Below are 24,376 nucleotides of genomic sequence, written 5' to 3'. Positions count from 1 at the left end.
TGATGTTATTTATCTATGTCTTAAAATTCAAACTTTTTATCATACTTTCCATCTCCAAATTTCTCCTAAATTCCGGTTTGCTTAAAGTACGTACATATCAAAATTTTTATCATATTTTCCATCTCCAAATTTTCTAAATTCCGATTTATTTAATATATACAAAGATTATTTTTCAAAAGTGATTTTAACGCTTTGCATGATTGTTATCGATACATTACAAGTAAAATAATACCTATTAAAATAGAAAGAAAAATACATAAGATGCATTGTGTGATAAAAAAATATAAAATAGAAATTAAATTCAAAATTGCTATTCCAAATCTGATAATAGGGGGAGAGAGAGAGAAAGAAGTATTAAGGTAAATCTCACAGAAATATTGATTGTACAAACATATAAACATAAAAGTTTCCTGATTATAGTATAAAACGATTATGCAATATTAAAGGGGTTATCAAATTAGATATTTCCATGCACTACGTAAGTTCAATAATAAACAAATGCAAATATCGTTTTACTTACGTGTGCATTTACTGCAACATTTATGTGTGTGTGCGATGTGCGATATCAACAAAATATCTGAAGATTGAAACGCAAATACCACGCGTAACCCATAATGCGGCAATTGAATCCATTTACAACAGAACGACGTCAATTATATTATATGTTTGACATCATTTCTTTTTTCGCATGTTTTTGTTGCGCGTCAAGTGTCAACTGATCATCATAGCAAATCGATCCAATTTAACACGGTTAAATGAACAATCACTATTATCAATGTAATAAATTGCAGATTTATGGGTAGATGGTTTAGCCTATTTTTAGACATATTATTCTCGGCATCTCTATTTGTTTCGCTAATTGCATCTTGTTTTATGGTCATTCACAAACAAATAGCTGCAATCGTTTCCTCAAAATTATCAAATTTTTATTAATATTTTTTATTAGAATATTTTTTTTTATTTTTTACTTTTAGGATTATTTCATTATTGTACATAAGATTTACGATTTTTCTCAATTAATGAGCGGACGAACATACATAAGACCTTCATTGAAATTAGATCGCTGAAATAAAAATATTCCAATCGTAAATTTTTTTCAAATCGCTCATAAAAGAGATACGCGCCACAATTTCTTTCATTATATAAAGAATGTCATTCATAACGATAAATGATAGCCTGCTATATCAATTCCATTTTCTGCATTTTACTGTTTTATATCATCACATTAAAAACAAAATAATGATAATTATTATGATATTATGTTATCTAAGAAATGAACTTTGATTTTAACTTTGATTTGAATTTCGTACTATATTAATCACAAGAGTTGTACAAGAAAGAGAAGAGGGGGAGGGGGAAAAATGTATATATACGATATAGTGGCATGATTTGACACATGTGCGAGTGACTTACCAGTTAGGCGATAAGGGGATCAAGGGTGAACTGTCTTCGACTTTATAAGTCACATGCAGGATAGAACAGGCGGCAGTTGCATTTTCATTAGTAGTCAACAGCTACAGGATGTCCGTTACGACTGTAAGTACCCCAATTGCACTTTCGATGGAATTTCGTAACAAAAATTCAAAATTGCAATAAATTCAATATTGTAGTATCACGAAAAACTACTTTCTTCTATATATATATATTGATTCCTTTATAAATAACTAGGTTTTTCTTAGTAATTTCTGTACATATTTGCTGTATGTAACGAATATTTGCTGCTTTACAATTATCATAATTTATCTTATTTCAAAAATTTTATCTCATATGAATATATTATCTCATAAATCATATTGAAAATCTGACAGAAAAACTCGATCTCTAAAAATTAGTTAGAATTATTGTTAAATATATATACATTTTTTAACAACATTATTATTTGATGCTTTTTTAAGATATATTAGATAAAATTCCTTCTTTTTTAGAGATATAATTTATCTTTAATATCATGGAAAATTCACATACATCTATGACATTTCGAAATATTTTCTTTAAAAAGCTTTAAAAAAAAGCTAATAAAATTATTGCACATATAATGCTCTTTATCGTGTTATCGATCACCGCGATTTGCGTCATAAATCATTATTTTTAAATTAAATTGTATTATTAAATTTTTATGAACACATATAATATCTATGCTCTATTTTTTTAGATATGTAGTAAATAGTTAAATATTGACGCAATATAATCTAAGCAAATTTCGTTTTTTTTTATCTTTTTGCATATTAAGCGAGATCTTCGCTAAAAGAGATTAGAATTATAAAGATACTTATATATAGAGAAAGATACTTATATACATTTTTACTTGAAATAAATCAGACTTTAGAAGAAATATCTTACATATTTTGAGATTGAAAAAAAATGATCATAAAGGTCCGAAAAGATTCTTTTTCTTTTATTTTATTTTTATATTGAGGGAAAACACACATATGTAATTTGTAACATATATGTAATTGCTTGTAATCAGTGAGTATTTACTGTTTTTTAGTGATAATACACTGATTCACTACTAGAGAAAGTAGTATATACTACTTTCACTAGAGTGAATCAGTGTATTATCACTGAAAAACAGTAAATACTTACTGATTACAAGCAGTTATAAGTACAGCACTGATTACAGTGATAATACACTGATTCACTTTTAGAGTATGTAAAAAAATTAATTCAAAATTTAATTTTTATTAGCATTGTGCAATACCAATACATAATAGTGTATTATACGAAAGACATAGATTGTTTTATCATTAGCTACTACAAAGGAAAACTTATTTACATTGATGTTATTTAAAATATTTTTTTATTTTCATAAGATAATGGCGCTCGATAAGTTCATAATTGATAGCAACAAACTATGGAATACTTACTGCACAAATTATGGAATATTTTTATATATTTTGTCAAATGATATAAAACAAATATTCTTAACGTATTCTTTTCAAAGTTTTAAAATGATCCTTAAATTTTCCGTTTACAAAAGATAAATATTATGTCGCAAAGTCAGTCGTTTTAATCTATATAAATATAAAATATATCTATATAAATATTTGTAGTATATACTACTTTCACTAGAGTGAATCAGTGTATTATCACTGAAAAACAGTAAATACTCACTGATTACAAGCAGTTATAAGTACAGCACTGATTACAGTGATAATACACTGATTCACTTTTAGAGAGTACATATTTAAAAATAAAATTTTGTACGAATATATAAAATATTAATTTTCAAAAGTGAATATAAAAGAGAAAATATGCTGTTATAATAAAGCATCCTAGATTTTAATACTTAAATTTTGCCAAATGATCAAACTATACATATTTTTAGTTGGTAATAATATATGTAGTAAAAAAAATAAGATGTAGTAAATATGAAAGATGCAAATTTTTTTTGATCGATTGTTAAAAGTGATTGATTTGCCGCAGCAAAATCGTAACTATGCTAAGTTGTTGGACCCGTCGGAACAGCTTCGACCCGAGCCGATATATGCCGGAAAATTGCAGAATGAATTCCGGAAATTCGACGAAGATCTTGAAGATTCTATCAAGGAACGCGTTCGCAGAACTTACGAGCTGATGCACTCCAATCAAACCGTCGAGTTTGTGAAATGTTAGTAAATAAGAAATTATGTACATCATTTTTATATCACATTATAAATTGCACATTTTATTTGCCTTGAATGTTGATTAATGGATGTTCGTCTCTAAATAATTTGAACGATTGATTGACGTCTTATAATTATTTATTACTCCGAATATAATCAGAAAGACGAAGGCATGTTAAAAAAGTGGTAAAATCGCTGTTCCTTTTACAGCTCGTATGAAAGATTGGCTGCAATTTAATAAATTCAAGATGACGGTAAAGGATGCCCTGCTCAAACTAAACGACCTCGTCGACGAAAGCGATCCGGACACTAATCTGCCTAATATTGTTCACGCGTTTCAAACTGCAGAGTCTATCAGAGAAAAACATCCAGATCTAGATTGGTTTCATCTCACCGGCTTAATTCACGACGTTGGAAAGGTAATATAGAATATAAAAGTAGATAATGCGCATCCTATAATAAATATATAATTTATCATAACAATAAAATAAAGAAAGATGTCTTAAAAAGATACAAAATATCCTTTTAATGACAATCTTTAAATATGAAGTCGATATCTTTTCTTAATGGAAATTTTCGAATTACAAGCGATTCAAAAGCGGATTATTTCGATTATTGGATTATTTCGAAGATTAAATTCTTTCTCTTGAGATGCAAATGAATAAAAAATTAAATTCAGCTAATCTTAGGTAGATAGCTTATTTTAATAGAATTTTAATCTGAAAAGTAATTACTATGTAAAAAGTTGTGATAAATGATGAGCAATTCAGATCGAAGAATTTATTGTTAAAAATTAATGCGCGAGACATGAGACACATTTTTTTCTGTATAACTTAATAAATTCAAAAAAAATATATGCGTGCGGTCAGGTTACTATTCTATCAATATCCAATCGGATAACAAAATTAATTGTGCACAAAGGTGATGGCATTTTACGGAGAACCGCAATGGGCTGTAGTGGGTGACACGTTCCCTGTCGGTTGTGCCTGGGGTGATTCAATCGTGTACAGAGCGACGAGTTTCGACAATAATCCCGATGGCAAAGATCCTCGTTATAAGTATGTTTTAATAATGTATATATCAGTTTTAAATTCGCATTTTTAAAGTGAAAACACAAATATGTCATCTAGTTGAAAATAACAAAAAGTGAAGATAGAAATAGTTTATGAAATAGTTTATGTTTCTTTCTTACTTTTTTTTATTAAAGTACTCTTTTTTTTATTTCAATGTTTTTATTCTCATAGAATAACAAAATTAATTTTTTCATTATCAACTGCAAAAAAGATACGATCGACTTGAAGGATAAATATAAGTAAAACATTTTTATAATAAAGCATTTTGGAGAAAAAATTGTGGTACCAAAATAACTTTAAAATCCACACAAAGTTTTAAATATCGAAAGAAAATGCTGGAAATATGGGATAAAATGTAATAATTGCAAATATATCACCTATATATTAAGATTATTTTTTTATAATATTTTGCAGTACAAAATACGGCATGTACAAACCCCAATGCGGAATATCTAATTTAATGATGTCTTGGGGCCACGATGAATACTTGTATCGCTTACTTGTACACAACAAGAGTAAATTACCGAAGGAGGCTTTGGCTATGATTCGTTATCATTCCTTTTATCCTTGGCATGCCGGTGGTGATTACATGCACTTCTGTTCTTCGGAAGATTACAAGACATTAAAATGGGTTGTGGAATTCAAGTAAGTATCAAATATATCACGACTATTTTAACATAGTGAAGTATAATAAACATAAAAAGAGACACGTTAATTAAAAAAATTATTACTTGCATAATTATAGATTTGAATACAATAAAATTAAGGAACAAAAAAATTGATTTTATGAATTTTATTAAAAATTGCTATTATATTTAATTTAAATTATGAGCAATTATTAAAAATCTGAAGAAATAGTATTGGATTAATTTACAAATTATTAACAATTTTGCAGCAAATTTGATCTTTATACTAAGAGCAACGCCGTACCTGACATTGAAAAACTATGGCCCTACTATGAGAAATTGATCGATAAATATATTCCCGGTGTGATTGAATGGTAAAAGTTATCTTCTTGTTTCGGTTATATTAATATTCAAAATATGATATTTTAAATGAGGATATGTTATACGCAAATAATATGAATTTATTTTATCCTTGGACACATATAGATAAATACGTATTTGATAAAAATAACTGAATATAATTTTTATATTTTAATAAAACTAATACGTATATATAATTTTAATAAAACTAATACATATAATTATACTGGTTACTTATACTGATACTATTTTCATGTTACAATTATGCATATTATGTAATATGTTAAAATATAATATAAACAACAATCAAGCATGTAAGCAAATCTAAACAATATTAGATATAAACAAATTTACAAATCGAATAACTCAAACAATATAACTAAGTGTTTGCTGAATCTCTCGAAATGTATAATTCGCAATTGTTATTTATTAATTTCTTATAATATATAATTATATATATATTAATTTTTTCGATTACGAAGAAATATAATATATATTTCGACCGCGAGTATGTGTTATTGTACAATAATTTATGGCATAATTTATGACATCCTTCTGCGGAAGGGATCTCTATGCGCGAGTTCGAAGATTCCGGTGCACAGTTCGTGGAGCGCTCGAGCTTACGCACATTCCGAAAATATACGCACTCAAGCTTTTAGGCGAATAAAATTGATTAGGCCTACGCATTGACTGACGTAATGATAAAGATCGCGGTTGTCTCGATTAGGTGAGTAATCCGTTAAAGTTAAACGATACGCGCGAAGGGGAGCTTGATTCACACGAGCCAGGCAGCTACCTCGAACGAAGAATTCGTCCTCTCCAGGAACTAGTTTGTTGATTTTTTATCAGTATATTCGCGTTCAGATGATAAATTATGCGTAAGGTCACTGTGAGGTGTAACATAATTCGTCCGTCATTATCATAATTAAACGATATAAAATTTATTTGAAAATATGTAATTAATTAATTCGATCTGATCAATATAAATTGTTCTATTGTATATTAATACATAATGATAATGTGCAAATTGTTTGTCTTAGTAGTGGCCATAATGAACTTGGAAACACTTTTGCTGAAAGATTTGAAATAAAATATTTTTTCTTCGTAAGATGTTTTACAGTTTTTTGTGAGATTTAAAACTAAGCAACTCCTTAATTATATTTTAGTTTCCGCGTATAAAAACGAACTAACTGTATTATTTTCGATATATTTTTATACGACGATTTTACACACGATCTTACAAGTTGTTCTTATTATAATTACTATCACGAGAGCGTAATCTAGAGCGTTACAGTTAGTAAAGTCCCGTTCAAGGGTGGTACATAGTTAGTGACACGTGCTATTCCGTGCGTTGTCACACTCATCACATATTATGAATACGATAGAAGCTAAAGTTTTGGCACACACGGCTGTCCATCGATGTGTGAAAGTACCTAGGAAGTTTTCAATAAACCGGACACAATCTACTGTGCTAGACGACACACCGGTATGCTAACAGCGTCGCGCTACCATAATAGGGTGCAGCCTCTTTATCATATGTTTCCACATATGCACACAATAACATCTCATCTTGCAGTTATATTTTCGCGATGTTTGCTTTCGCATACTGGAAATGAAGAAATTTCCAAATTGCATGATATATTATATAGATAATTGCAAAATGCATGAAAGCAATATGGAGAAGAGTAAAAGCAACAACGTAGAAGTAAAAAAGTTGTTTGGATAATGTGTGTATTTCAATTTTTGCAAATAATTATATACAAAGTTAAAGTTAACATATGAAGTAAAAAAATTATAGCTTAAGATTTTATATTATGAAGAGTTCTCTCTCTACATTTAAAAAGATAATTGTAATCACTTATTTTTAGTAAGTAATAATTGTAATTATTTATTTTTAGTCATTAATTATATAATTTGTTAATGTAATTTTAGTGATTACGTAATTTAATTATAGTAATTTATTTTTAATTTTATATTCGAAACTATTTAATTTCGTTTTCTTTATTAATTTTAATTATTAATTCTTTCTATTATTTTTTTAGTTTTAGTTTACTTTTATTATTATTTTTATTATACTAATTTATAATTTATAATTTATAATTTTTAGTTTATTTTTCAATATAGATTTAGATTATTAAAATGTATTTTTTAAGATTTATTATTATTTAATGAGAAAGGAAAAGAGAAGCTTTATTAAGAACACCACAGTAATTGCAAGATACTATTCTTCATAAAAAAAGTTAAATCATTTATATAAATATTCTATTCATTTAAATCTATACGAGATAATCTTTATGGACGATTATCTATGTAGAAAAATATATTTAATGTACAATAACCTTTCAATAAAAGTTATAAGAAAAGTTAATTCAGGGGTTCTTTCTCGTAGAGTACCTGTGTACGAATCTTATTAACGAGCGAATTGATCGATCGTAAACCGTTGTTTTGTATGGGATAATTGTCGGTTATGTTTAACAAGCGAGTTGTGCACATATAAAATACATACATTCTAATTGTATTGTTTCGCAATTATATACCTTTGCCAATCTCACGAGGCATTTAAAACACGCACGTGTAAAATTTTCATCTCTTTTAATGTCATCGCCCTATTTGGATCTCGAAAGAATCTGTAATTACGCGTCAGAAGTTGATCATGAAAAATCTATCTGTATGTGTGTGGGCGTAATACATATTCATTGACTGACTGGATGACACGTGTGATTCATGACACTTTGCTTAAAAAATTCTTAAATTAAAGACTGTATCTTTTTTAATCTATATACAGAAGTAAGAAACACGATTTCACTATAAAAATACTTCTCATATTTTTTATGCATAATATTATATAATCTATATGAACTTTGATACATTGCAATATTCTTATGGTCTCATCGATCTCTGATCGCCGCGGAAAGAGATCCGAAAAGCAATTGTATTGTCTAATTGACGTTATTAACTGCAACTCGTTAAAGAACTCGGGGTGGAATTATTCCGGTTTATTAATGAATCGACCCGCCTCGAGAGTAATTGTCGGTTTTCTGTTCTGCATCGCGATGTGCATTTTCGTAGAGGTCGCGAAGGGAAAGGGGATTGGGTCCCTTCACCAATCTGGGACGTGTACATACAATGTAATAAAAGGTATAGGTTCCATATAACCATATAGTTATTCAACTTGAAATGAGGTTACATCGATCTTTCAATGCGTGAAGGTGTGTAATGCTGGAGTTGCGCTGACACATTTCATCATATATGTATATACATATATGTATATATGAGGAAAGTACATTTACGCGTAAGTGAAGAAAATGCGACATACATTTCGTGTAATTTTTTTAATTAAATTTGTATTATCATATATGTACATATATATCTATATTACTCTACTTTCTCACCGCCTCACTTACCTTAATTAATTACTTGCTATGTACATTTTTTCCTTAATTTTGTTAAACTCTTTTTTATTGTAGAGATTTAACAAAAGTTGGAATGATTCTATGAGAAATTATTAATGTGTTTGCAAGAAGATAATTTTTTTGTCTTATAAAAATTAATATAATAAGCGATCACTATGCTTGTGCCTCTATTTCGTTGCAAAAGAGAGAGAAAAATTGCCAATATGAAGAATTTATTAAGAAATTAAGAAATTAGAATTTATTAAAATTTACAAAAGTAAGATAAATTTTGAGACAAAATTATACATGATAAAAAAAATAAAATTTTATATTTATAAACGAAACGAATTTATAAATGAAATGAAATGAAAAAGAAATATAATATAAAAAAATAACACAAGATTAGAAGTTTAATTTATATATTCAATATTTTCAATAACACATTTTAACAATCCTTACGACAATAACATTTCCGATTATAAAAGAATGCAGAGCTCGTTGCAACGAAATGTATTCCTGTATCTTCTCACGACGGTCCCTTACTTCGAAGATGCGATCGGTCGGTCGAGTTCGTTACCGTTCTCCGTCGAGAAGGGGCTTCTTTATTTTTAGTAGATCCATCGGCATTCGCTGCCGGCGCTCCTTGTCGTCTTCGCCTCACGGAACTTCGATATTCGTCTCCGCATGATTTCCGCCTCGTGGTTTCGCCACAGCATTACTTCCTTTCGTCAGAACCCCCGCGCGATTCGTCCTCTTCGAGATTCTCGACGACCCTGATCTCGTTTAAGCTTGAACAACTCTTCCATTATTTCGTTTTTGAAACGTGGCTAAAACAATAGTCTTATAATAAAGTAGCAAATTTAATATTTAAAATAATGGTAATATCTATTTATATTAGAATTATATTAGATATATTATATTAAGATAAAATTATATATCTAATAATTAAAGAATATTTTTTCAATTTTCTATATTTAATATTACATATTCATAATTGTAACATATTAGCGTATAATTCTTTCTTTTATTTTTTATTTCTTAATCCGTATCTTTCGACTTTGGATGACTTTCAATTTTACATTTGTAATTTTTACGGAGTGTAAATGAACTTTTCAAACTTTCTTATCTAAAGTATAATCTCTGACGGTATATAAAGAGTAAAATAAAATAGAGATTATAAAATAGATTACAAGAATAGAATAACAATAATCAAACTTAATATTACTTAAAATTACATAAAAATAAAAATAGCATCGCACAGCGTACATTAAGGTTTAAATAAATAAATGAAAGTAACATCAAATACATATAAAAATAAGAAATCAAGATAACTTTGATTGCGACCCATTAGTCCCTTAAGATTAAAATCAAAATCAAAATTAAATTTGTAATTCTAATTACATGTGATAAACTATTATTCGTAATATTTTTACAGGACTATAAAATATAATCTTCTAAACTTCTCTTTCGCCAGAATTTACCTTTGCATTCGGGATTGATGAAGCAACCAGAGAGATAGGAATCGTGACAAAGCGATAAATCGTTCCCGCGGCGCTCCTATGGACGCAGGTGACTTACCTGGAACTCCAATTAGTGATTCCGCGATGAAGGGAACGAGCGAGCGCGGCCGCGAGTGCGCATAAACGCGAGGCGCGCGATTACAATCGCGAAAGGAACCTCCCCCCCGCTAAGCAACGTTGGAGCTGCGTGTCGATGAAATTGGCTTAGTCAGCGGTCGCATTACAGGGCATTACGGAACATTAACGGGACATTATTGTGCCAGCATCGGCTCGCATCGCCATCCGCGTGTGTGTATGTCCTATGACAGAGAAAGAAAAAGCGGGGAAGCGCTGTAGGTCACGTAGCTCATGAATCATGCAACCTTACCTTTACCTCGTAAGCGATTGCGACTTCTGGGAAATATCGAGTCTACATGCACAAACATATACGCCTACGCGACCTCACGTAACCGAGACCCACACACGGGGCGCTCGATTCTCGATACCTTCTCTCATGCCTTCTCTCCCTCTCTTTCTTTCTCGCAGTGTCCAGCAACCTCCAGATAGTCGACTCATGCCGAAGGTCGCGAAGACCTTAAACTACAATGAGGTGCAGCGTAACAGATGCTGGGGTGCTCGCTATCATAGGGATTAAAATTCGCGGAAATTTGCACGGCAAATTTTCTGAAACAGAGATTCGTAGGATCTCAATTCATTGCGGAGAAATTCAGAGTTTGTAGGGCAAAAAATTTGTGGAATTAAAATTCATAGGATTTACATCTAACTTTTAGTTTAAGTTAAGTAATGAGAAATAAAATTGAGTTACTATTACAATAAATATTCATTTATAATACGAAGTCACTTTTTAAATTTTAAAATCACGAGAAAAGAAATGGAAAATAAATAAAAATTCGTAGAAATTATTTTAAATAAATTAATTTAAATAATTTACACAATTTTTATACACATATACATATACATATACATATATAATATATGCACATAACTTCCACGCAAAATATTAAGATAATTTGTAATTAAAAAACTCATAAATATACATATAATATTTTGTACCTATGTTAATATTGTATATATGTTATACATATAGGTAGCTACAAAGTTTTAGGAAGTGCAAATTTTTGCACAGGTGTCGTAAACCTGTGATCCTAATCTACAGATAATTTGCAGCAATTTTGCTTCCACTTTCTACTTAACGGTAGTACGACTTAATAATCTGAGAATGTTTCGCAGGTAAATGACTCTCTTTTTGACTCGTCTTTGTTCCAAGAAATTCGAGATAATTGTCCCTGATCCTTTTGCGCACCGTTAACGTGAAATATAATGCGGTGATCAGAAGATAACGTGACAGGTGAAATTCGTGTCCTCCAATGTCAAAAAAACGGAGATCGAAACTGATATAAAAAATTTGAACATTTGTGGCCGGATGTATGAGGACGAATTTTGACAATTTTTTTACCTGGACAATGTTTAAATTAAAAATTAATATTTTGTTCTTTTTGAAAAAAATAATAAAATATTGTTTTATTTTTTTGGTGGAATTTACAGGTATAATATTATATATATATTGTGACATAATATAATATAATATAACATAATATGTTACGTAGTATTATAAAGATAAATTATTTTATTATTATTTTCTAGGAGATATATCCCATTTTTTGCCATACTATTTCTTGCAGTATTATACATCAAATTCTCTCATGTGGGTGATTAACGTGCTTCTCTCGTCAGGGAATAATGTGTTTTAATTTAAGAGAAAGGTGAAAGGATATGCGGAATCAGAATGCGTAAATACGGGGGTAGTGAATTATGACAGTTTCAGTTCCATAACACATTGGGACTGTTGTTCTTTGTCCACCTGAGAACGCGATTATTCTTTACGTTCATTATCCGTCCGTTCCACGAATTCGTAGGTTTCTCCGTAAAATGCGTCATATGATCAGTGAATTACACAGTCACGGTAGAAAATGTAACAACCTACATTTTTTCCTCATTTGCTTTTATTAATTTGACGGTTCCGGTAAAGCAACTCACCAGAATATTTTCCCACGAACTGGTTTTATCTTCATTGCAAACACACCGCGATAAGTCTCGTAGTTTCTTGTTAATTTTGTTTTCCCCTATACTCTATGAGAAAAAATATTACATTGTATTGAATAATAAGCACCATCATTTCTTACATAATGTAGGAAGATGAAAATTCTGATAGTGATAGTGTGAAAATTATATAAAAAATGTGTGACATCTTTATATATTCGATTATATACATATTATTTAATAGGAAAAAATTACATATATTCATTTAACTTAAACTTCAGTTTGAGAATAATTTGGAAAATAATCAATCTTCATTTTTTTTTTAGTTTCATGTAAAAACCCTTCTTTTTTAAATTAATTGACCAACGCTGACTCCTTAATATAGAAGTTAGGGCGGCTATATCGCAGAAATAAATTTCTGTCTCAGCGGGACTTGAACCCGAGAACATTCATATGGCAGGCAAGTACCTTGCCGCCTCAGCCACACGCCCTGTACTATACACGCGTATATATGTATGTGTATATATATATATACACACAGGGTGTATCTGAAATGATGCACTAAACTTTAGGAGCGTATTCTAAAAGTCAAAATAAGACTTTTTTTTCCTATGAAATGGGTCCGCAAATGAACCCCCCCTCCGAGCTAAAATTCGAAAATGTGTGAAATTGACCAAACACCCGCAACGCAAATTTATTTATTTCTCAAGAGAGGGTGATAGGTAACGTCAAAGCCATTTTTTTTTCTGAAATACAGCCAATTTTCAATTTTTTCCCCAAACTTTAGGGGCCTCTAGCTCGGAGGGGGATTCATTTGCGGACCCATGTTCATAGGAAAAAAAGTCTTATTTTGACCTTTAGAATACGCTCCTAAAGTTTAGTGCATCATTTCAGATACACCCTGTGTATATATATATATATATATATATATATATTTATTTATTTATTTATTTATTTTTATCTTTTTTTAAGTTATATCCTTTCGTATATACTAATATTACGTATTACATTAATATTACACCTCTCTTGTTGGTTTCCAATTTAAATAAAAGTGTCATTTTACGCATATAATTATAAAGATATTAATTCAAATTCCATCAACTAATGATTCCTCGGAAGCGCCTTTCGGATATATCGCTCCGGAACTCCGTTTCATTATTCTAACATTCGCGTTACCGCATGCAATTCACGATAACACGCCACATGGCATATCAATCTCCCGCTATGTGTGCTTCCGAGAAACGCTGTATCCCTGCACCGAGGACTGCATACCGGTGCAACGGGTGCGTAAGTACGCCCCAGAGAGAAACCAGTGAGTTATGACATATTTGCGGTCGAGGAGCCTTTTTACCCGCCCTGCGTCGCGCAGATGAGAGGCCTTTCGGCCCAACTCTTATGAAGACCCTACCACGCACTTTGTGCGTCACAGACGCCGTGTAGTCGTGAGCACGCATTCCTGATGTCTTCCTTACAAGAGGTGCACCGACCGGACCGCCTTACCGGTGTAAGACCGCTCCCACAACGAATGGTGCACTATAAACCGCAAACTATAAACGATGGATATACAAGATATATGAGGTGTTCAGATATTACTCGTTACCACAAATCTTGTCTTGAACATCGTCACACTTTCGATGTTATATATTCGCAGAATTTCTTTCAAAAAACTGCAGATTGAATCGATTTCTTCTGTATGAAACTGAAAGAAATGTAAATAACTAAATCCGCGTTACAAATCAAATTTTAATAAGGCCATTGAAGGCCGTTAGCTTTAACAAATTATGCAAATTAAAAAATTCATCGATTCCTACGAAAATTGGAAATTTTAATTTATTGTCGTAAATTATTATAATTTATTGTATCGTGATCGTATTTATGAGTGGCAATTAATTCTCTAACAATGCTTGTTAACTCAGATATATCTTGCATCACGCTTGAAATTTTTCCCGCCAATTGTAATTTATTATCATTATTATTTCCAAAATAAAGGAACATAGTAAGGAATCACCGAATCGAATAATAATTTAAGTAACAAACAATAATTAATATATAAAGGATCAAATAATACATAAATCGCCAGATCTAATAATTTAGATAATAGAATTAGTAAAATTAGTAGATTATTAAAATTAGTCTATATATAATCCAGTTTTATAAATATCTTTTTTCCCACTTATGATTTTATTGTCGACGATATCGTACTTTTGATGCCATTGGAATTGGATATTTCATTGAGACATTTGCTGAGCAATCGATTAAAGAAATTCCATCAATATTATTATATCTTAGAGTAAATGTCAATATTAGTCTCTTTTTTGCGAAATGCGATATTTATCGATTAATTTTTTTCGGAATTTGCAGGATTTGGGAATACTTTGCGAAATTTCGCGCACTCTGAGCATTCTATGCGTTCGTCTTCAGCATTCCATGGAGAATTCGCACGCGATCGACACACATTAATCATTTTTTCATAATACAAAAAAGTGGATGCAGTGCATGTATAAGCTCTAATAACTTGAGAGAAGAAGTATTCTGATAATAGAAGGTTAATAATTTTAGAGTGAATAATTAATTTTTTATTTATATATTATTTTCTATCAATCGCCTACACGCGATTCATTCCCTATTTATTTTAGTTTATTTATTCGGATAATTTCGACAAAAATGAGAAGAAAATGCTTTTATATATTATTACTTTGTAAGAACTTGTACTATAAAGAGAAATATAGTTTTTAATCGATTATTATATAATTATTCCGTGAAATATCTGCTTATTGTATTGTGCACATCAAATATAATCCAATTCATGTAATCATAATTTTTAAAAATGTTAATTATATATTTTAGAATGCTGATAGAATGCTGATTTAGATCTTTTATATTTATAAATTTTAAATTACATAACACAACAACACATACGACATACTCAATTCTCTTCTGTTACACATCGATGAATGATAAACTTTTATTTTATAACAAAAACGCCAAGTACATACATATCTTAATGTTTTATTAATAACGTAAATTATTTTATACTTTTATTTAGTGCATACAAATTCGAATACTTTTTTGTATTTGTGTTTTCTAGAAAGTTTTTTTTTAAATTTCAATTAAGTTATTATTTTAAAAGTTTTCACAAATAAATATAAACGATACATTAAAAAAAAAATAACATTTTACATCAAAAATCAATCATGATACATGAATCATGATCATAATTATCAAATGAAACTACATGAGAGAAATCAATTTTATGTTTTATCGCCTGCTATACCTAGAAAAAAGATACACGTGCATCCAATAAATATAAGAAAAATATAATATCAGAAAAGAATTTTCATAATAACCTATGAGACGGAAACGAAATCCCGATATGATTACTGACTTATTAAGCGTGATTTTTCTTAAATTATTCTATTATATATGTGTGTAGTTCACACATCCATAGCAACATCTATATGATAATGGACAGAGATTTTCTCTCGGAAGTGTTATAAATTTTACATTTTCTCCTCCACAAGCGCAAAATCGATATATGTAAAATAAATGAATTCGGTGAAATCATCGATTACGATAATTAAATTTTCAAGTTTTATTGTTAATTCCCATCCGGGGGTTTCCGAGAGATGTCTTCTCGCTCTTTTCGCGACATCCAATTATTATCCGGAATCTCCGGCTAATGCGTTTTCGAGATTAACGAATTATCACGCGAAAACTGTCGCTTCCGCGAAAAAAGGTGAGGGACTCGCATGTGTCGCATTCGCGCGACCGTAGCAACACCTTCCTCGAAATCGATCGGTGATTTCCGGGAGGTGACTTCATTCGGGGATTCCGTTGCGGTCATGCTTTTATTTTGCTCGATCAGTATATATACGTACAGAGGGAAAGAGGTTTAAGAACATTACCTTGTCTGATAATACCACCCACCTACAGTTTGTCCTGTCACGTGTACACGTGAAAACTTCGATCCCTATTACGATGACGCGCGTAAAGCCCGAATCGTCACGTATCCATGCGCCGATCAATAGTCGCTTTATCCACACTTATGATTGATTTTCCCGCTGACTTTCTTGATGATTAACAACCAGGATTGTACGATTCATCTATTTTATATGCGAAAGTTTGCGCGCAAGAATCGCTCTTTAGTATTAATCTATCTCTCTCATACTTTTGCAAAATACTTGGATTGTAAAGTTTTGAGCATTTTTATTAATTAATTTCTTAAAAAATATGAAAATTAAAATAAGATGCATGAAAATTTTTATTCTATTCATTTACTTTTTTGTTACCTACTATTACTTTGTTACATATTACTTTTGTATTCGAACAAAAATGCAGTTATTTTATACAAATCCGAGAAGTTGTGAATAATATATACACATGAATCTTCCTAGTAGTAACAGTTTGCGTTAACTCTTGCCAACGTGAACTTCATTCTAAGTCACATCACTCTTGCATTTTTAGAGATATTGTTAGGAAGTTCTAGGAAATTATTTCTTATCTTATTATGTAATAATTATAAGCGAGATGCTCAATTTCAAATTCCTACATTCCTCCTAATTTAAATATAATAGTTAAAAATTGAAATTACACATACTTATATAAATTTATTATTTAAATAAATTATTTCTTTTTTATTTTAAACTACCATTTTTTAGTTTTTAAAATAGAACAATTTTTTGTACGTTAGATTTAAATCTCACCCAAAATACAGGAGAATTTAGTTGTCGCAAGATAACGATTATTGTCTTCAATGGAATGTAGTTTTGATATTAGAAAAGTGGCGTTGATGCAGATAAATGACGGAACTGGATGAAAGCCAAAGATGTCACACGACGCTCGTTATCACCGGAAGAAAAGCTAAGTGGGACGCTAACGAGAAAATCGAAGGCGCGGGGTTATGCGATTGGAATAATCGCGGGTCAGAAGTCACAATGCGGATGTATAATTTCCATTCCGTACCTCCGTGGATACGCGCAGGCAAGGCTGCGCACACAAATACAATCTTGTCATTTTTCTTCTTTCTAAATACATGTATCATACTGAACAAGATGAAAAATTTAAATTACATAATTTATCATGTAACTAGATTTTTAATTCTTCTTTGTATTTTTTTTTACATTCTTATATTTTGTGTATATTATATCTAACATAAGAATTATAACAGAAACAGTGAATTTAAAGAGTAACAATTTAAAGCATGCACATTAGAAGAACGAAAAAAATTATAATAACGTCGATTGTGCATCTGATCGCCAGCTGATTCTTTTTGTATCCTTTGTCTCGATTCGTCGCTTTAAAAAAGAAGAAAACTCATTTAAAAGTAAATGCGGTACCGCGCTCTTGAGAAATTTAATATGAAGTCTCGTCGCGCCATCGAAGGATAAATCAACAGAAGGTCGCCGTCGAGACTTGATTATACTTCGCAATTAAACTTCAAACGAAGATGAATTTAATGATTATGTGACAGGGGAGTGGAGAGGGTGGGCGACGAGTATTCGATCACTTCATACTTCGTCTCATGTAATTGAACTTGAGATGCGTTGCACTTAAGATAGCGCGAGAAAGTCGTTCGCACTCTCGGAGAAATCGAGATTCGATGAGAATCGAAATTTGATGGTGATCGACTCGACGGAGATGAATATGGGATACGAGAAAGTAGCAAAACCTTTCGCCTTTTTGTTATGAGAGAATGTAAATAGCCAGAATTGAAAAGGTTTGAATTACTTCATTAAATTCGCATCTTAAAGTTAGATTTACTAGGTTTTTATAACGTACAATCACAAACAGAAACTCTTAATTCTCGAACGCAAAACTTTTATATACAAAACTGAGTTTCGAATATACAGTCTTGTATGAAAATAAGCACACGCAAACTCGAGAATCAAAATCCAGATTTATTTGTTTCAGTGATACTTTCTTAGATTTTCTGTATTTGAAATAGAACAGCTACATACTATTTTTAATCATCCGATATTTCTCCCGTTTTAGCATTTCCTTTCATTATAACAATTTTGGGAGGAAAATTTTTTATTGGTATCAAATGCAAAATTATGCTTCTTTAATGAAGACTGATATTATAGACATTATTTCTATGATACACACATAATAGTGCAAATACATCATTGCCATGGAAATTGTCTTTTATTTTTTTTTTTGAGTGAAATTTACAAATGTTTCTATAATATTATTTACATAACATATATAATAGATTAGAGATTTTTTCTTGTTTTAAAATTGATCTTTATAAGCTTGTATGCATCAAATATATATTGCATTATATCAATTATATTATTACATTTATCATTACATGTTATGTGATAAATTATTTTTTACAATCGCATGTTTTCACACATGATTATATATCCTGTTTACTATAGATGTAGATAACTTTTGCTGCTTTTGCAAGAAAATTGAATTCAAGTAATAACTAATTTTAATTACAAGAGTGTGAAATAGATATTTGCTGAGAAAAGTGCGAATTTGCAGACGATACATTTCATCGAATTACATTTAAAATACACTGTCTTTGTAAACATCCGGATCTGTAGGATCTGGATGTACTTGATGATCACGAATGATTGAATGAAGATTAGTACATGTTTTACATATACTTTACGTAGGGGAAAATGCTCCTATTTACCCCATTCGACGACACCTTTGGCTCTCTCTCTCTCTCCCTCCCTTTCTCTCCTGGGCGCTCTCACTCGCCCTCGTCCTGCGCGCAATGCGCGAAGCGCCGCGGCGGGAGCAGACTCACTGGGATATATACACACGCAATATCATAGCCGCGGACAGTCGACACGCGGCACTCGTTCGAGGAGGATCTCCTTGCGCTCTCCTTCCTGCGACTGAGGGGGAGAAAGAAAAGAAAGATTCGATTGCGATAAGAAAGAAGGAGGAGAAGTGAAGTGTTTTATCTCATTTCGATCTTGACACTCTCGACGATAAAATTTATCGAGAAGAATCTCCGCGATATCGTTACAAATCGAAATTCGATTACTCGCCATTTTAATCGCGATCGCTTCTTATTGCGCGATGACTTCGTCATCGTCGTCGTCGTCGTTCGTTAACGGAAAGAAGAAGAGGTACGTCGCGACGAGATTCCCTTATCGGACATCCGGCTCGCATACAGCGCTTCGCGCTCAAGCGGAGCGCTCTTAGAATGCCACGTGCCGGCATCTAAGAGAGATCGATCGGAGACCTCGCTCGATCCCGCCAACGAAACGTCAGCTCCAACTCCCTCTCTCTTTCTTTCGGAACAGTATTTCTCTGTCGAAGCAGCTGAACGTGCTTCCAAACTTCGTAGAAGAAACGATGATCACAGGTGGAAGTAACCGGAATTAACTGGAGTCGACCGGATCGAGGATCTTACGCATCTATCGGAGAGAATTGATCCTTGGAGAGGATATAACCGTGCACGTTGAAGGACAAATAATTGAACAAAATCCATCCCTCACGCACGGATAATAAGTAGCCGGCGTGAGACCGGCCACGAGATCGTGTCCCTGGCTATGGGCAAGCTCTTAATAATCCCTCGAAGTGATACTACTCGCGACAACGCAAGGGTGAACAGCAAGGGCGAAGAGCAAGAGAGAACGACGGCAACGGCGGCGATTGTCGTCGGGTCCAGCGCGACGAATGGCGCGATCGCCGATAGCGCTGCCGCCGATCGCGATCGTCGATTCCTTATCGCGTCGATACTCGACAATGGCCTGTCAAGGGGATGCGAGGATGAATCTCGCCCGATCTCGGGGATCGTTGACGCGACGAGGAGGACAACGATCGACAACGTTGTCCGGAGTAATCTCGTCGCGCGAAACAACGCTCTTGACCGCTGGAACGCCAGGATTGCCGTCGACGATGGTCGCACTTGTTGCTTCTCGAGCCTCGACGTCGCCTCGTTTTTCCCGCGCAGACGTGCTCGCGATCGAGCCATCAGCTGCGATCACTTCACCTGCGGACGCTCGTCGTTGATCGAGCGGCGAAATCGTCGACGAGCTGTCAGCTCCTCGCTAACTCGTAGCAGATCTGTCACTGCTCCGGTCGAAGTAGCGGAAGTTGAGAAATCACCGCGTAGTACAGTGGATGATGTTGCAATCGGACGTGAAGCTCGGAATCGATTCTCCGTTCCGTACGTCGATAACACGGACCGAGTTTCCAAGTGTGATGGATGTACCTTATCCGACAGTAGCGTATTAAATAATGTCAGCGGATCGCCGAGAACCGTTCTCGAGACTCGAGAATCGATCGATGTTAACGATACGGGAAATGTTTGGGCCAATAATAATATCTGCAATCCTGCTGGACTGATTGGCCTCGTTAAATCCTCGTGTATTTTCCCCGAAGAAATAGTAAATCGAAGAAATACGTCGTCTTCATCGCGATTCCCGGCGAGAATCGATCGTAACGGACAAACCTGGCCGATCAAGACGTATTGGAGAATGCCAAGGATCGGCCTCGTTCTGCGAGGCCTTCTACTGGGACTACTTGTAATGAGTTTGCTCTGCGACATAGTGCTGGCCGCGCCGTCATCGTCGTCATCGTTGGCGACTTTGGAGGCGATAGATACATTTGAGGATGGCATCGAAGAAGAGGAGCTGGTACCGAGAAACAAACTCGGTAATGACGAGTTAGAGATTATCAAAAGGAGCATTATGCAAGGCCTCGGACTTCAGAGGATACCCGATCCTTCAAAGGTAAGATTTATTAATAATTATTCTATGAGAAGAGAGGAGAGAGAGAAAAAGCGTTATATTTATTATGCATATAATTGCATTTTTTATTTAATTAGTAGTATTGGGTTATACGTGTACTAGAAAAATATTCTATTTCTAATCATATAATTTTGTATTTATTTATTACTTTGTCTCTTTAGCTTTTAATTGATAGAACAATTTTCAGAGAAAAGATTATTATAAAAATAATTTTCTTGATTGAAAAATTATACAATTTTATAACAGATAATATTGTTTACTATTTGTCCCAATAATATATGTATATAATATGAGAATGAATGGTGGAAATACATAGTGCATATTTTACGAAAGCACATAAAACGAAAATTTAAGAATCATAAATTGATGCACAAATATAACTGACATAACATGTTCCAATTTTTTCTTCACATTTTTTATTTATAAATTATTTCGATAGTTTCAAGACTGAAGTTTTCATGAATAAAATTATATTTAGGCATAATAAAGATTTCTAAATTATAAGCTCAAGAAAGCACGCTCGGAATTTTTATGAAATAATCTTTTTAGTGCTATAGATTAAATAGATAAATTAGATAGATAGATTAGATAGATGAATAGATAAAAAAGAGATAACGAAAGTATTACATTTTTTATTTTCAATAAAACTTTAATAACTTCGATAATTAAAAATTGAGAGAAGAAATGGAATCTTTGTTGAGAAGGAAAGATATCTTTAAATTGCAATAAAAGAAAAAGATGTAGAAACAATTTGTATGTTGTATATAAGAACGAGGCTGAAACGCGTTATTGCCTGAACCAAATAAAATCGATCGCGTAAAAAAGTGAGACCCCGCCGCGTTTATATCGATGATCCGGCGATAGAAAAAAAGTCGATAAATCCTAAATTATTACAGTGATGATAAGAAACGCGGTGACGACGTCGCTCGTGCTCATTCGCGCCTTCGAGTTCGTTGGTCGGGGACACAACGCGTTGTCGAGATTACTTGAATAAAGTTACGCTTTCCTTCTAACTCCTTTCGCGCGTCAGAAAGCGCAGCCAAACCTTTACCAGCGATCTTACTTCAAGTTTTTCATCTCTGTATCAATTACACGTACAAATCTGCACATATACGAGACATTTCTTAATTTTACAAAAATTTTAAAAATTAAATATTTTTTATTAATTATATATTTTTTTAAAATATATATATCGTTTTAGAGAAGAAATTCATTTTAAATATTAAATACATTTATAAAGTACACATATTATATCTTTGTGTTTTGCGTAAGTAGTATTATATTTAAATTGTCTAGATTGAATGAGCTAGACTTAGCGATTCGCGCAGGCGCGTGCGAGCCCCTTTTATAGATTATAATTATATATCTATGTTATAGATATAGAGGAAGAGGGTTTTTTTTTCCTCGATCAAAGTCAGCTTTATGCGCAACGTGATGATCCGAAAATAAATGTTATAAATTATAAACGCGCGCATGATGCACGACACACATACAGGTGTCTCGCTCCGAAACTCTTCAAGGATACAGGCGGTATAAATCCAGATGTCCTCGCGCGGTGCATATTTGCAACAAACGCGAGTACGTAATGCTCATTGATTCGCATGAACCGGTGTATTCCGCTACTTTAGAGATCGCCGTGTAAGTTATACGGATAAGTGTCGCCGAACGAGCGACCCGAGAGCGATCACGAGAGATCTACGTTCGCACGCGAAGTACGCGAACGGACCTTCGCGAGGCTCGCCGAGCCTCCGAGGTTCGTTGACATCGGTTAGGCAGAAAAAGGTTTGCACACGTAGGCACTCGCGTTCTATCCTAACGATGAAAAAGCACGACAATGCCATTCCACAGGGACACGTGACACGTCGCGTGGTCGGTCAGATTATTAGTCTCGTATAAATACTCGCACGAAACGCGCGCGGGATTCTTGATTCCTCGACTGCTTCTCGCCGACGTCGATTTATTTCTTTATGACAGAGTGTCTACTTCCCGGAAAAATCGGAATGAAATTTTAATTGGGACTCGGGGAATTATTTTTTAAAAATTCTCTCTTTGATCATTTTACTCTTATATTGTGTGTTTAAAATATTAATTATAAATATATATCTGTTTATTCAATATCTTAACAAAATGTTGAATATGCAGAACATATTCTTTATTGTCATTTTTAGTGATATAAAAATGAAAAACATTTATCTTACGAAAACTCATTTTTTTCAATATATCTGGTACTTGAAACTTGAATGTTTTTGAATTTTTCCTTCGTATGATGAAGAGCAAAAGTCATACGATAAAAAAATCTTATTTTTAAAAGTTGCATCAAAAAATTTTTAAAATATTCTCTTTACTTGCAATTTAGAGTAACAATACCTGGAAGGTCATGAAATTTTCAGGAAATTTTTTCACAAGATTTGAGTGTGTGCAGATATCCTGCGACGCGCATCTATATAAATTTGATTAGATTCTTATTACACTTTATTTATTATATGTTATATATTATAATAATATAAAAGATATTCTATATATATAGATTGTCTTATGATATCTATATCTATCTATATCTTATCTAAGATATCTAGAAGAATATATCTTATATAGAAGATATATAAATTTTATTTACATTTTAATTAATATGTGTTAGATTAATAATATAAAGCCCACAAATTCTCGTGAACGTTGAAGATTCCATAGAAACTTACAATCTTAGAGAAAAAATATTTCTTAATCTCGCGAAGAACATTCACTTTTCTGGCCCCTTCGCGGGAATGCGATCTTCGCGCCTAATCTCTGCATGAAGAGAGCATTTCGTCAGAATGTGACGGCGATAGGGAATATTCTTATATGCTTTCGGAAACTTCGCATAGATAGTACACGCGACGGTATGTACCGTATATCCGCGGAAACGCGCGATCTGGCATATATATGCATGCTATTTGCCTAGACGCGGCTAATGATCGCCGTCCCTTTGTCAAGTGCCGACCAAGATAAACAGTCTTACGACCGAATGCAGTTCCTGTCGTAGATAACGTCGAAAATAGCTGTCGAATTA

At 32.5% G+C, this 24,376-nt stretch overlaps 2 protein-coding genes and 1 long non-coding RNA gene across 7 annotated transcripts in view; 2 read left to right on the top strand and 1 right to left on the bottom strand.

The window, feature by feature from the left end:
* Nucleotides 1-1,382: 1,382 nt before the first annotated feature.
* Miox (Myo-inositol oxygenase) lies at nucleotides 1,383-5,735 on the top strand. Of its 2 annotated transcripts, none has more exons than XM_083108709.1 (6): nucleotides 1,383-1,536; nucleotides 3,424-3,607; nucleotides 3,813-4,021; nucleotides 4,524-4,660; nucleotides 5,090-5,320; nucleotides 5,571-5,735. In XM_083108709.1, exons 1-6 carry the CDS (start codon nucleotides 1,522-1,524, stop codon nucleotides 5,677-5,679), a joined length of 885 nt encoding a protein of 294 aa, XP_082964835.1. In that variant the 5' UTR covers nucleotides 1,383-1,521; the 3' UTR covers nucleotides 5,680-5,735. The 2 variants fall into 2 exon arrangements, with proteins under 2 accessions (XP_082964835.1, XP_082964834.1); XM_083108708.1 differs by having other exon boundaries at nucleotides 1,452-1,536; nucleotides 3,407-3,607.
* Nucleotides 5,736-9,379: 3,644 nt separating this feature from the next.
* Nucleotides 9,380-24,376, bottom strand: part of LOC145977051 (uncharacterized) — a 45,516-nt gene continuing 30,519 nt past the window's right edge. For 2 of the 4 annotated variants that reach the window (XR_014440395.1, XR_014440398.1), the window contains 3 exons: nucleotides 12,611-12,703; nucleotides 10,535-11,236; nucleotides 9,380-9,880 (listed from right to left, as the gene is read on the bottom strand). This is a non-coding gene — a long non-coding RNA (uncharacterized LOC145977051). Of the gene's footprint in view, nucleotides 9,894-10,534; nucleotides 11,237-12,610; nucleotides 12,704-24,376 lie in introns of all 4 variants that reach the window. The other 2 variants (XR_014440396.1, XR_014440397.1) reach the window with 2 other exon arrangements.
* Nucleotides 19,404-24,376, top strand: part of Mav (TGF-beta domain-containing family member maverick) — a 33,258-nt gene continuing 28,285 nt past the window's right edge. Inside the window, exon 1 of the mRNA XM_083108690.1 lies at nucleotides 19,404-21,312. Coding sequence (XP_082964816.1) covers nucleotides 20,128-21,312 — 1,185 coding nt within the window. The 5' untranslated portion in view covers nucleotides 19,404-20,127. The remainder of the gene's footprint in view (nucleotides 21,313-24,376) is intronic.

The sequence above is a fragment of the Camponotus vicinus genome, unplaced genomic scaffold, assembly GCF_025532165.1.
Source record: "Camponotus vicinus isolate PSW18456_S1 unplaced genomic scaffold, iyCamVici1.0 SCAF_9, whole genome shotgun sequence".
Taxonomy (NCBI): domain Eukaryota; kingdom Metazoa; phylum Arthropoda; class Insecta; order Hymenoptera; family Formicidae; genus Camponotus; species Camponotus vicinus.
Note: the sequence above shows the minus strand (reverse complement) of the source record. Positions and strands in the feature narration are given on the sequence as shown.